Consider the following 14449-nt stretch of genomic DNA (forward strand, 5'->3'; position numbering starts at 1 on the left):
ACACACAAAGTCTCTTCAGTAGCACGGTGGATGGATCCCACATGATTTTTTTTGTTGTGTAACTTTGTACATAATATGAAAGCATATCTACATGACAAGCACATACACATACTTTGCATGTACAACATTTTAACAAGTAGACTAGAGAGCATAACTTTGAGTTGTACTATTTATTAGTGGCATAAAAATGATGAGTCTGTAAATAAAGAAATCTGTACAAACTCAAAGGATGAAGCAGTGATGCAATAAAAGCATTTTTTAACAGCGCTTTTCATTTTCTTTTACATTGGATAACTGTGTATTGTTATTGTGTTTTGTTAATGACTAGTTTATTATCATACACAAAGCAGCCATTTTCACATGAACGTACAAGATGTCTGTCAGTAAAATTAAATCTTCGCTACAGACAATTTAATTTTTTTTTTTTTTTTTTTTTTTTTGACAGTCTCAATAATCTCTGGGTCACCCAGGTCACACAGTGAGAACAGTGCTCACATTATTTTGTGTTTTTTTAAATGCAGCTCAGTCCATAAAACTCTGTCAGAGGAATAAAAAGAAATAAATCCCCTCTATTGATTGGAAGAGTAAAGAAAGCACTTTTACTCCATTTGACACCCAAAAAACTCCCATGCTTAACAGTGTAAATGGATCCATATTAAAATAATTATCAATACTAGTTACTCTTTCACAATACGGGTTCAGCCATTTTACCTTACCTGTGTTGCTCAATAAGGTATCACTTATAATTTATTATTTGTATCCCTGTTAGCTCTAAATGTAACAGCTACTCCTCCTGGGTTCACATTAGAAACACAGGATAGGCTCTTCTTTCATTTGCTTTACATGTGATCCTCTGCATGACAGCTGGGACCCTTCACGTGACCAAGAGATGATTTTAATATATTTTATAATATTTACAGTATAATTTAGGAAATCTGAGAAAATACATTTCTAAATTACAGTTTAAGTTTTATTTTTTTTATCCTTGTAATAAATGCAGTTCTTGTAAAACAGCAAAGACTGTCATCCTCTGGGTTTATAGCGACATAATCAAATTTAAACAAATCAAAACAGGGTTTATCATTTGGTGTCCAATCAGCATTCTGCACATTCACTTCTACAGCAAGGGTAAAAAAAAAAGAAAGAAAAAAAAAAAAGACTGAGACGGCTGTATTAGTAGATCAGTGGAATAAGAAACGTGACATCAGGCTGGAGCGATGTTTAGAGAGACCGACCGATGTGACAGTCAAAACATGTTGGACATTTCAAAGTGTCTTTGAAACAAAATACTGACTACTTGAAGTCTCTGCTGAGTGTAAATCACTAACCCTGTCTCCAAGACAACTCATCCATATGATCCTCTGGTACATCCCCAAGATGATCCAGGGCCACAGGGGAGTCACATAAAGCCAGATGAAGAACCCAAGGAGACATGGGAGGAAACATGAAGCATAAACATCAAAGAGAGCACAGGCCAACATAATAAACTACAGTCCCTATCTGGGAAACACATGGCTCTTGATCTAATGAAAAGAAAAAGTTACAAACCTAGAGCTTCCTACCATTCACAAAAACAGGAGAGAAAGGACTGAAACCAAAATGGCAGCTCCCTCCCTGGCTTCCTGGCTCGAACAAATCTTAATAAATCAAAGTCTCACAAGATTCACACTGACTGAGCTGTGTGTACAGGCCACGCCCACATAGGGACGACAACACACACACACACACACACATATCTCACAAAACTGGATCAGGTACAGCAGCAGCGACAGGAAGACAGAAGATCAGAAATCAGACAGACGGCAGCGCAGTATGAAACAGCACCGCCATTTTGACAACAACATTCAAATGTGGCGCTACGGACGGCGGAGGAAGTGAGTGAGAGGGTCAAAGGTCAGGGAGGACGTATGTAGTGTGTCCCAATAGTATGCATGCACATGCATACTGCATACTACACTGCATACTTTGTAAGGGCAGCTGCAGTACATACTAAAAGTAAAAAGTAGAAGTATGTGATTTGGAACGCAGGGCTTTATACCCCTCAAGCTGCAGCTGATGAGCTGATTGGGCTGCCCTGATTGGCTGGCGATACCCTGGCACCGCCCACTGCACAGGGAGGAGGAGGAGAGAGTCCAGGGCTGAGGCCTACAGAACAGTAACAGTAGCTGGGTTTCCATCCAAATATATTGAAATTTTTGAGCGAATTTTGTCAAAATGCGCAAAAGAAAATGCAAATTTCTGCCTGTTTCCATTAGTTTTGTTTTGCGATTATTGAGAGGAGAGTGCGCCGTGAGATGATGTCATAAGATAGCGTCTGTGTGTCGACTGAACAACAACAAACACTCAGCTGACACTCAACAGCTGATCAGGGACAGATTCCTGCTGAACTTGTCGGCTCTTGGGAGAAGTCTGCTTACTATTTTGGCAGCGCTAACTTCGTACCGAACCATCCGTAATAAGGAATAAGAGACTAATAATAATAATAATAATAATAATAACTAATAATAAGACTGTAGTGTAGAAGTGTGACGTGGTATTCGGTCCAGTCATCGTTTATTCGCAAAACCTGTTTCCACAGCAAAAAGTCGCATTTTCTTTTATCGATACGCTGAGAAATCCACCCCCTCCAAGCGTCAAAACTTTTTTGCGAATTTTCGGCCGTTTTTCAAATTTCTGGCATTTCCATCCAAGTTTGTTTTCGCAATTTCTGAAAATGCGAATAAAAATAGGTGGATGGAAACCCAGCTACTAACACCTCTTACATCATATCAAGACCACATAACTGGTACAGCAGCAAAAACAAGCAAGTCTGACCCGACAGTGTATCATGCATGTCTTAAGTTCTTGTCCAGGAATAAAACGTAAGCATGCGATGTGAATTACCAACCACGCAGCCACCTGCCAAATACTGATGACAGCATTTTTCACGACATTGCTTCTCCAGATTATACAGCAACAGGTTTCCTTATCAGCTTGTAGAGAAGCACATTAGGAAGGTTACCCTCAATATGGAAATCATTACCGATAATCAGATTTGAAAAACAAGGTCACACAGCCCCAGCAATGTCATAGCATGAGGAAACACTACATTTTTGATTACTTTGCTTTTTAACATTTACAGAGTGAGGTTAAATGGGCAACTTCCTCAGATTATTCAGGTTTGCATGATGTCATTTGACCAGCATTGTAACTAAATTGTAGCTATTGTAACTAAAATTTTCCATTGTTTTAATAATTAAATACCATTTGGTAAAGTATTTTCTGCCTATAATGCGGTTTTGTATGTGAGCAATCCAGCCACTGGTCTGCACGGTTAAAGGCCGCACAACACTGCAAAAAAAATCTCTGCCTTGACAAGTCATTTCTTCTCATATCCAGTATTAAAATTTTATTTTTCTTCTAAAAGGGTAAAAAAAAAATAAATAAAAAAAAAATCTGCCAATGGAATGAAATAATCCCACTTGTTTGCAACACGAATCAACTTGTTTCCAGAATTTTCTTGAATCATGTGTCACGTGCCTTATTATTAATAGTTTTTTTTTTTTGGCGGTGTACTGCCCTTTTTGTCATTTACTGTTCATTATAATGAGCAACATTTGCCAGGTTTTGTAAGCAGCCTTGTGTAACCAGGCTTGTGTAATAAAATTTCATGTGTTTTTGCTCCCCTGCAAACAGGGCGAGCCATGGGGCGACTGGCAGGCCTGCTGTTTAAGAGTCTGATTAGCATTCAGTGTGTTAGCATACAGTCTCTGCCCTCCAGAGCCACACTATCCTCTCCACAGCTCTCCTAGAAACAGGCCCTTGTGCTCCCGGCAGGCTCCTCCTGTTCGGTTACATTTACATTTTAAGCGTTTAGCTGATGCTCTCACCCAGGGCAGCTCGGTGTGAGCGAGCAAGGAGGGCTTCAGTGTCTGGTTCAAGGACACTTTGACGGGGGGCAGAGCTGCTGTGGGATTGAAACTGTAGCCTCCCATTTATAGGACAATGTTAGACCACCCTGCTGCCGTGCTTGTTGTGCAATATTTTCCCTTCGTGTGCCGCTTACACGGTGAATGTGATTAAACTACTCATAAGCCAAATTGGCCTTTGCAGGTCCAACAGATGCCGTGCAGCTGCAAGTTGAGGGTGAAATCTCTTTTCAAAATAATCTGTTTGGAGTTCATTTGAGGGGCTAATCAGCCGGCAGTTCCACAGCGTGAAAATAAAATTACACCAAAACCATGCAAATGGAGGGAGCAAGGAAAAAGTAAGTGGCTCAGCATGGTAGCTGTTAGTTTGCAATGAATCTCTATTTGAAATGCAGAAATACAGAAATGAGGGACTTCCACATGTCAGTTAATCAGTATCAAATAAAAAAAAATATATATATATATATTTTATCTGTTGGTTAACTATAATAGTAATAACAGCTTGATGTGCACAAGAGATTTGCCCTACTGACTCAATTAGTGCCCATAGTTTCTTGAGACAGACTGTGAAATTGAAGTGTATTAAAGAACTTACTGTTACTTTGAATAGGATCCAGTTAATTTGGTAAAACTGTAAATGTGAAGATTCATTCACTATATCACAAACCACAGATGAACAATGCAAAATCAGGAAACCAGTTGTTTATTGGAAGACAGTCTTGGGAGAAAATCCAACTGATAACACTGAATTGAATTGAATTGAATTGAATACATGACATCAGATACATCTCAGTACACTGACAACACTGGCCTTGGAGGGGTTCAGTGTTTACACGACCAATAAATTTGTGCACTATTCCATTCTTACTTCAATCTTCCGTTCCCCTTCACAGTGTGCCATTTCATCTCAGTGTCCAGAGAAAGTGCTTCAGGCTGCAGCCTCTTGGGTTCGGCTGTCTGCAACAGTATGGCACTCAGCAGGTGACAGAATGAATCAACTAGCTCTACATTATCAAGGATCTCGAAAATTAAAACTTTTTTCCCCATGTGCATACTAACAATCATGCTACTAGATGTACTGCATTGGAGGCTACAGAATGCTTTGAATTAAAAAAAAAACAAAAACAAAAAAACAAAAACAAAACAAACAAACAAACAAAAAAAACCCACAACAGTAAAGAACAGATGAATTCACAACATATAAAAACATAACTTAGCCCAGTGGCCCTCAACCGCTCCCGAGGATAAAATTAGGGTAGGGGGTTTACATTATCTGATTTAAAAGTAAGTCTCCAACATTATTATTTATCAATGATTTTTATGAATGTGTTTTTCTTGTGAAATAATTCCTCGCAGCCTACACGTCTTCCAAAACGTTATCACATAAAATAGCCTGAAAAGAGAAAATATTATATATTGTTTTTGGGTGTCTTGAGCTGAAAAGGTTGAGAACTACTGATGTAGCCTATAATTAACTAACTACCAATCAAGCAATTTCATTTAACCCGTGCATATGACTAAAAAAGATCTGTTCTGGATATGTTGTTCCTCCGCACATCTTAAAAAACATTTGGTAACATGACACATAATGAAATGACGCAGATAAGTTTCCATGGCGCAGATAAAATCTTTTTTTTTTTTTCCACAGAAGGATGCACACTCCATTTTAGACTCTACCAAAATGCCTGACAGGACACAGAGTTTTGGCAAAATCAGCATCCTTACACCTAAGAACAAAGTGGAGAAGGTGGCAGATACAAGGAATTATGGCAACAGCACATCAGAGGGTTGTCGTATTCAGATGGAGAGAGAAACAGTCTTAATGCGACACTTTTGTCTTTCATAATGCCCGGTCTGTAAAAACGACCAGCTCCCAAAACAGTCACCATACTGTTATATTCTGTCCAGCCTATCTCTTTATCCTCCATCGGTCTCTTTTTGTAAAGAGGACGATGACATCAGCCTCTGCTTCATCAGATGTCCTTTGGCAAAGCTGAGTAGGCATGCGGCCTCTCTGCGTTTGTCAGCAACAGCTCTTTTAAAAAAATGGCCCTTGGTGTTGTTGGTCCCAGCAGACTGGCAGGGTGACTACTGCTTCATGGTGTTCTTGATGGTCCACCTCTGCCCCGAGCAGGCCTGCAGGACCAGCAGGTGGCCGAAGTAAACGTTGGCGGGCACCACTTCCAGGCAGCGTCCCGTGGCTCGATTTATGATTGATTCATTCTGGGGTGGCAGAAGGAGAGACATCATTCTCGTTTTTAACAGGTCTTACAGATGGCCTGGGTACCACAACAGCCCTGACATATGGCACGAGGAGATGGACAGATGTGTTCCTCATTTAACCTTGGGAGGCGACGTGTTTTAAAATGACAAAGAGAGCACTTAATGTAGCCCAAAAGCATACTGCATGGGAAGTGGAAAGACATGACACAGTTTAACTTATAAAAAGGCACTTCATGTCGTACTTAAACATCAATACATTCATTTTGAGACATTAATATATTTACTACAAACAAGGCCAGTGCCAAGAGGATTGGCAGCCATCAGGTTCATTAGGTGGAAAATCAGTTAAACTCCTTTACAACACAAAACAGAAAGATGCCATTGTTCTTTGGTTACAGAGCTAAAACTGTCAGTGTCTCATAATCACAGATGCTTAAACCAGTGACAGATGGGAGATTTACTTCTAACATGTTTATCTTGAGTAAAGAAAAAGGAAAATGAATGTACATGGAGCAAAACCAGGGAGGAAGCGGAGGGACGCCTAACACCATCCGCAGTGGTTTTAATTGGAAATGTGGTTTTAAAGAGTGAAAAATGCAAGTGCTGTCATTACCACTGGAGTGAGATCAGCAGCTGACAGGATACAAGTCGTCTCGATCATGGTGTGCTTTTTTGTAAACAGTAATTATACCAAGGTATCAAAATTGACTTGACAGTGTATATAAAAATGTTATGTACGGAGTATTTAAGCACTACATCTGCCTGAGCCAGGTGGCAACAGCGAAGATCAAACTTGTTCATGCAGTTTGCTTGCATGGAGTTCCATCCAATGAAAATCATGAACTGGATTTGCATCATTATTTGGAATATTCCATATGGGTTTGGTGACAGCAATGGTAAACATTTAACTTACAACATACAACGGTAACACTTCACAATAAGAGTACAACAATGAACGTTAGTTAATGCCGTAATAAACATGAAGTAACAGGTAATAAACATGAAGTAATAGGTAATAAACATGAAGTAACAGGTAATAAACATTAAGTAACAGGTAATAAACATTAAGTAACAGGTAATAAACATGAAGTAACAGGTAACTAACTGTTAACTAATGTGTCTAAGAATCATGTACTAATGCTGTTCATGCTAAGGTATTAATTTATATGTTATTTAAGGGTTATTGTAGATATTATTAACATTAGTAAATGCCATAATAATCATTAACTAACAGTTAATTAACCATTACGGCATTAACTAACGTTAACTAACGTTAATTGTTGTACTCTTATTGTAAAGTGTTACCCATACAACAGATTGCATGTAAGTTGTACTGTGTATTGTCGGCCTAATGTGCAGTTCTTCCTGTTGGCCCAAAGTGGTGACTATGCTGACAACAAAACAAAAGATAAAGTCCGAAAATATGGAAGTCAATGGAAAAAGCCCTCTATGGCACTTTTGATATATTACCTCAATAAACATTTTCCCCATGAAGTTGTGGTCTCAGTCGTTTAAGGTCTTCCTGAATGTTCGTTTATGTTCATTAAAAAGTTATGGTTCCAGTTAGAGAAAAATATGACATAGAGATTTATATTTTTAAGGCAGGGTTACTCAGTAGAACAGCTCTGCTGCATTTTCCATGTCATTTAAATATACGCATTAGCATAATATATGCCAGCGCTAGTACTACTTAAGAATGCGCCTGTCTTGTTGGCTAACATTAGCTTTTCCTACCTGGCCAGCTACTTGCATTAATGCACTTTCTCATCATCAACTCAAACCCTGCTGTCCAATTTTTCATGTTTTCCAGCTCCAAGAACTTAAAAGGTGATGCAAACTGACAGGATTCTAAAATACAGATATATTAATTGCGTCAAATAACTGTCACTGCCTTCATACTTTCATGCATCCTTTATTCTGTCCTGGATGCTACACAATAATTCCACAAGGGGGCAGCTCAGAGTCAAACGTTTCTGACAACAACAGAGGAAGCATTACAGACGACAGTGGCCTGTGAGGTCATTAAATACATCAAGACATGAGAATGGGGAATTATTTTCTCTAATATTATCAATTTTTAAAATGTCTTCATTGTGTCTCACTCATAGACCAGTGTCACTTGAACTACTGGCGACACTGCCTTCATTTCCAGTGGTACCGCTCCATTTTGTCCATATCTTCAAGCTTTCTGAAAACATGCACAACTGCAGCCAAAATGAAAGCAGAGTCCAGGCAGACGGCTCCGCCCGTATCCTTATTTAATGATAAGCATAAATGAGCCTTTAATATTCGCCATAGGTTTACAGACAGTAGATTTACACATTCACTTACCCTAAATAGTGCAGAACTGATAAATGCAGACGTATGGAAATAACATAATCTAATGCTTTTCTTAGGAAGGAACAGTCAATAGTCAACATATTGAGCACACTGGAAGAGAACAGTCCTTTCATGTCTCTACATGTCTTCTGCTCCTCACCTGAGTGAAATGCCACGTCTTCTGTTTCACGTTTGGCACCTTGTCACAGTTGAGGAGCTGAGGGAAGCTGCTGACCTGGTCATCCACCACGCAGCGGGTGTCCTCCCCTGTGCTGCCCAGAGGGCCCAGGAACAGCTGGCCCTCTTTGGTATAGCGTCCTAACTGGGGGTAAACACATACGCACAAACATACAATAATGTGAAGGTAATGGGAAACATGGAACATCTTACTGTGCTCTTATTTCTCAAACATTCTCATTAAGTACCCAAATGTTGACGGGGAATTTTGTTACAAAGCAAAACTGTCTCTGTGGGCTTTTTTGAATGCTAATATAACTAAGAATAGAACGTTTTTAAGCTACTGACCTACTAACCTACTATGCTGACCTGCGCTGTATTAATTTACATTGTAAACCCTCTGCTGGTGAAGACAATTGTCCTAAATAATTCTCGAAATAAATGACCCAGCACTGTAAGTTCTGTGATCCTGACCTGTATAGCTGAATAAGTCGAGAAGCATCTGAGTGAGTGCTATACAATCAGAGTCGGCTGAGTAGTGCCTCAGGCAACTTCCCTTGAGAAAATGTTTTCTAAATCATGAAGGATGCATGTCCAACAGGGACCTCTCCTCATTATGCTGGTTTAATTTTCCCTTGTTTTGAATGCGAAGTGTTGTTCATAACAGCACTGACGGTACCAAAGTCCTAGTTAAATCTGAGTAAAAACAGACCCGAGTAGAGATGAGTGTCCTGTGCACCATGAGTGAGAGGCTGTAGATCCGCTCTATTACCCCAATGAATTCCTGAGGTCAGGTATGGTCACTTTCTATACATCCATCCTCTTTCAGTCGACTTAGCCGTGTCAATCTGACTCCAATGCCAACTTTAAATGAGCTGGAGCTTGCTCCTAAACAACAGTGACAAAATTATCTATCTAAACCTTTTTTTTTGTCTCTCTGATAGTCTGACCAATTTGGTAAACATGACTGTGGAATATGCAGCACAGTCATTCATCTCAAAAACTGCACAATGCTGCTTTAAGTTACAATCAATTCAGCTTAGCAATAGTTACTAAGCCACAAGAGTCATAACCAGAGCACCAGTCAAGCACTACAAGCTAAAAAGAGGAGTCCGGTGACCTAAGGAACTGACACATACTCACTCAGGGTTTTCAATATTTTTTTTTATCCTTAGAGCAGAACTCAGAAACAGCTTCTTCCCTGCAGCTGTCAGACTGTTGAACTCGAGCCATGCTCTGTAGTCTCCCATCTCATTCTCTCTCTCTCCCTTCTCCTGCACAAATCACTTTCCACCATAAGTGCAATATTACTAACATGCGTGTTTAGCACTAAGCTAATTCTGCACTGACCAAGTCCAACAGTTCCATGAATCCTAGTCCCGGGCATCAGGTTCTGTGGCTTGGTCCATTCTATATTACACTGTATATATTATATATACATATATATATACATATATACACACACACACACACATATATATATATATATATATATATATATATACTGTCTATATTTACATAGGCTGTTTATATTTTTCTCTATATTTTTATATTTACTGCTTATATATATATATATATATATATATATATATATTATATTTATTATTTATTACACATATACTACTTACTTATATATAGGCTGTTTATTTATACTTATTATATATATACTATTTATATTTATATTTTTATTTTTATTTATATTTATATTTTTATTTATATTTTTATTTACATTTATATATGCTGTTTACATTTATTTACATATACTGTTTATAGTTTACATACTGTTTATATCCACACACACTGTTTATATATACTGTTTATACCTATATATATATATATATATATATATATACTGTTATATATATACTGTTATATATATACTGTTATATATCTTATATATCTTATATTCTATATTTACACTTATATTTACACTTATTTTTCTGGTCTTTTTTTCGGGGGGGTTTTTTGGCTTATACCGGGACCTGAGTGCTAATTTCGTACCACTAGCATGTAAGTGTGAACTGGTATGACAATAAAGTTCCTTGAATCCTTGAATCCTTGAACATTTTCTTAAAGGTGTTTAGACCAAGCCTGCATGAGGTGTGTGTTTTTCAGAGGGACAGGTGATCAAACAGGTTACTGGAAAGTATGCAGTTGGTGTGTTTTGTTGAGAATATGATGTGCATGTTGTACCTGAGGGCCCCACCCATGGCAGGGGTGCAGGGTGGCTGTGTGGTTCTCCTTCACACCCTGATCCATACACAGGTGGCTCACTTTAGAGTTTCGAATCTGAAATTAAAAAAAAAAAAAAAAGGGTGGGGTTCTAGCTGTGGTTTAACAATAGACTTTAAACTTTTGCAACAACACAGCAAAATATCTGTTTTTTCCTCCATTCCCCAACAGACACACAGTGGTGTGTGCAGCCTCACAGGTACGTGCATAAACAAACACAAACCCTCTGTAAAATGGCACATTACTGTCCCTGATTCATACTGCATGAACACCCAAACACACACTCCACCGGTTCACCACCACACCTTCACTGTCCTTAAGATGCTTTTATCATTCAGAGTCAAAGTCAGCTTCATTGTCATTGCACAGTCCAGAATGGAATGAGGCTGGCTCTCATCATATGACTAAAAATCAAAATACAAAGAAAAACAACACAACATACAAACAGTATACAGTGCAAATAATTAAACTATGCAATGTGTAATGCAGTTTTTGCATTAAAAACTGAATATAAAGTGTCGGTGCATCAGTCAATAAAACATCTGTTATCTTTATGATCTGTATGAGTAATTTTTATGAGGGACGAAAAATGACAAAACAATAAATAAATGAATAAATAAATAAATACGCATATAAATATATAAATGCATAAATAATTAAATTAATAAATATTTCTACATTTATTTATTTATATATTTTTGTTTTTATTCATGCATTTATTTATTTATTTGTGTATTTATACATTTATGCATGTATTTATTTATTTATTTCTACATTTATTTATTCATTTATTTATTTATTTATTTATTTTTACATTTATTTATTTATACTTTTATTTATTTCTACATTTATTCATTTATTTATTCCTTCTTTTATTTCTTCATTTATTTATTTATTTCTACATTTATTTATTTATTTCTACATTTATTTATTTATTTCTACATTTATTTATTTATTCCTACATTTATTTCTGTATTTCTACATTTCCACATTTATTTATTTCTGTATTTCTGTGTCGTATGTTAATAAGGTGGGCGGTTCTTACATTAGTCTTAAGCACGATTGGTTTGTGGGTGTGATCCTATCCACTGCTACTGCCTGGGCTGGCAGTAGCAGTGGATAGCAGTGGACTAGCTAGCTACTAGGGCATTAACAACGCCAGACTTTTCCACGTCGTCGACGTTACGTCGACCCGTCAACACCGGGAGATTTTTGGGGGGGCTCGCGGGGCTCCAACCGGAGGGAGGGAGGGGTTGTAGTGGAGCGCCGACCGGGCGACCGGGGGGCGCTCCACTACAACTCCGGTTGGAGCCCCGCTGTAGTGGAGCGCCGACCGTGTGTGTGGGGGTGTGTGTGTGTGGGTGTGTTTCTTCGACTTTCGACGGGTCGATGTTTACATTAATGCCCTACTAGCTACTGTGTAAAACGCAATGGAAAGTGTTTTGAGAGCCATCGTCAGTGATTTAAGGTCACTGGCGAATGATGTGGTAAATCATGCACCCACCGACTACTTCCAGTAGTCCGACTACACACACGGTCGGCGCTCCACTACAACCCCTCCCTCCCTCCGGTTGGAGCCCCGCTAGCCCCCCCAAAAATCTCCCGGTGTTGACGGGCTAGCTAGTCCACTGCTATCCACTGCTACTGCCAGTCCAGGCAGTAGCAGCAGTGGATAGGATCACACCCACAAACCAATCGTGCTTAAGACTAATGTAAGAACCGCCCACCTTATTAACATACGACACAGAAATACAGAAATAAATAAATGTGGAAATGTAGAAATACAGAAATAAATGTAGGAATAAATAAATAAATGTAGAAATAAATAAATAAATGTAGAAATAAATAAATAAATGAAGAAATAAAAGAAGGAATAAATAAATGAATAAATGTAGAAATAAATAAAAGTATAAATAAATAAATGTAAAAATAAATAAATAAATAAATAAATGAATAAATAAATGTAGAAATAAATAAATAAATAAATAAATAAATGTAGAAATAAATAAATAAATACATGCATAAATGTATAAATACACAAATAAATAAATAAATGCATGAATAAAAACAAAAATAAATAAATAAATAAATGTAGAAATATTTATTAATTTAATTATTTATGCATTTATATATTTATATGCGTATTTATTTATTTATTCATTTATTTATTGTTTTGTCATTTTTCGTCCCTCATAAATTTTAACTGATTCGATTCCTGTTATATGTCATTTTTATATTTTGAGATTTATTCATTAAAAAAGGGACCATGTCTATTAAAGAACATTTAAAGTCAATGTAAATAATTATTTTAACTGTCCCTTGGCAGGTTGATGTTCACGTACAAGAAAGTACGTGAAAGTATAATACTAATAAGTAAGCTTCACACAACGCTACAAAAGCAATATGCTGGAAAATATACTATCAAGAAATTATCAAGAAACAATTCTGTGTTTTGCACCATTGTCCTCCTTGAGTTTTGAGTTCTCATATTTTTTTTTTTTAACCCCCTGAGGTTTTTTGTCTCATCTTCAGAGATTGTATTTCTTCTTTCTTCTCTCCACTTTCAGTGGTTTTATCAATATACCATTCCTTCATATCAGTTTGAGTGCAGACTTTACCTCGCCATAGAAGAGAGTGTTGTTGTACCTCCTCATCTCCGGGTAGACATTGTCGAGGTACCACTCAAAGCTCTTACACTGCAGGCTTTTCCTCAACGCCAGCCTCTGGGAGATATCACCATAATCAATGCCGTGGTTCTGCAGGGGCACGAGAACACAGACTCATCACTGACACAGGTAACACTGTTCCACCTGTGTAGTGACCTAAAATCAAAGGAACGATCCATCTTACATCTTAATTTTAATTTTAAAGGAAAAAAAAAACAAGTAAAATGAGGGTGATGTGATTTTTGCTGGGATCTGTTTTTTTTTTTGTTTTTTTTTTACATATGGAGAATATTATTCGTAGGCCAGGGCATCTCTGTAGCTCCACAATACTTATTTATAATGGTATAGTGTCTCATTTAACCTTTATCAAAAAAGTGAAGCTGCTATTAATTGGATATTGCACTTATCCATACTGTGATTTTGATATGATTTTGATTAACTGTGCAGCCCAAGAATAAATGTCTTTCTTGCTGCTCTCTGACTGCCAATTAATATAACACAGTACTAGTAAAACCTGGAACCACTTCCTGAGAGCTTTTCCATCTGCTGCTCTAAACTTTATTTTGCTGTGAAAAAAATCCTCACGTGTGGAGGAAGTGATGCACTTCATGTTTCCCTCAGCCGTAATAGTGCTTTGTTTTTTAATGAACAGGCAACATAAAAACATGAAGGAACTGATGGATTACCAGTTTGAAGTAGCAAGTAGTAAAATCTCCATTTTTTTGTTTAAACTATTCATGAGTTAGGATTTTAATCTAGAGTTTTCTTGTTTTTTTTCACAAACTACTGCTACTAACTGATGGGAATCTTTGTTTGAGTTGTTATGACATATGAAGTCCAAATCTCGATTTTACATTTAAGCTGTTTTTTTTGTTTTTTTTTTTTTTTTACATCAATTTAAAACACAAAATTCCAGTTATTCGA

General features: G+C 37.4%; 1 protein-coding gene across 1 annotated transcript in view; it reads right to left on the minus strand.

The window, feature by feature from the left end:
* Positions 1 to 5551: 5551 nt before the first annotated feature.
* LOC115370794 (polypeptide N-acetylgalactosaminyltransferase 17-like) overlaps positions 5552 to 14449 on the minus strand; it is a 29171-nt gene continuing 20273 nt past the window's right edge. The window contains exons 9-12 of the mRNA XM_030067972.1: positions 13478 to 13615; positions 10821 to 10916; positions 8611 to 8772; positions 5552 to 6131 (exon numbers count right to left, since the gene is read on the minus strand). Coding sequence (XP_029923832.1) covers positions 5997 to 6131; positions 8611 to 8772; positions 10821 to 10916; positions 13478 to 13615 — 531 coding nt within the window. The 3' untranslated portion in view covers positions 5552 to 5996. The remainder of the gene's footprint in view (positions 6132 to 8610; positions 8773 to 10820; positions 10917 to 13477; positions 13616 to 14449) is intronic.

The sequence above is a fragment of the Myripristis murdjan genome, chromosome 13 (genome assembly GCF_902150065.1).
Source record: "Myripristis murdjan chromosome 13, fMyrMur1.1, whole genome shotgun sequence".
Taxonomy (NCBI): Eukaryota; Metazoa; Chordata; class Actinopteri; order Holocentriformes; family Holocentridae; genus Myripristis; species Myripristis murdjan.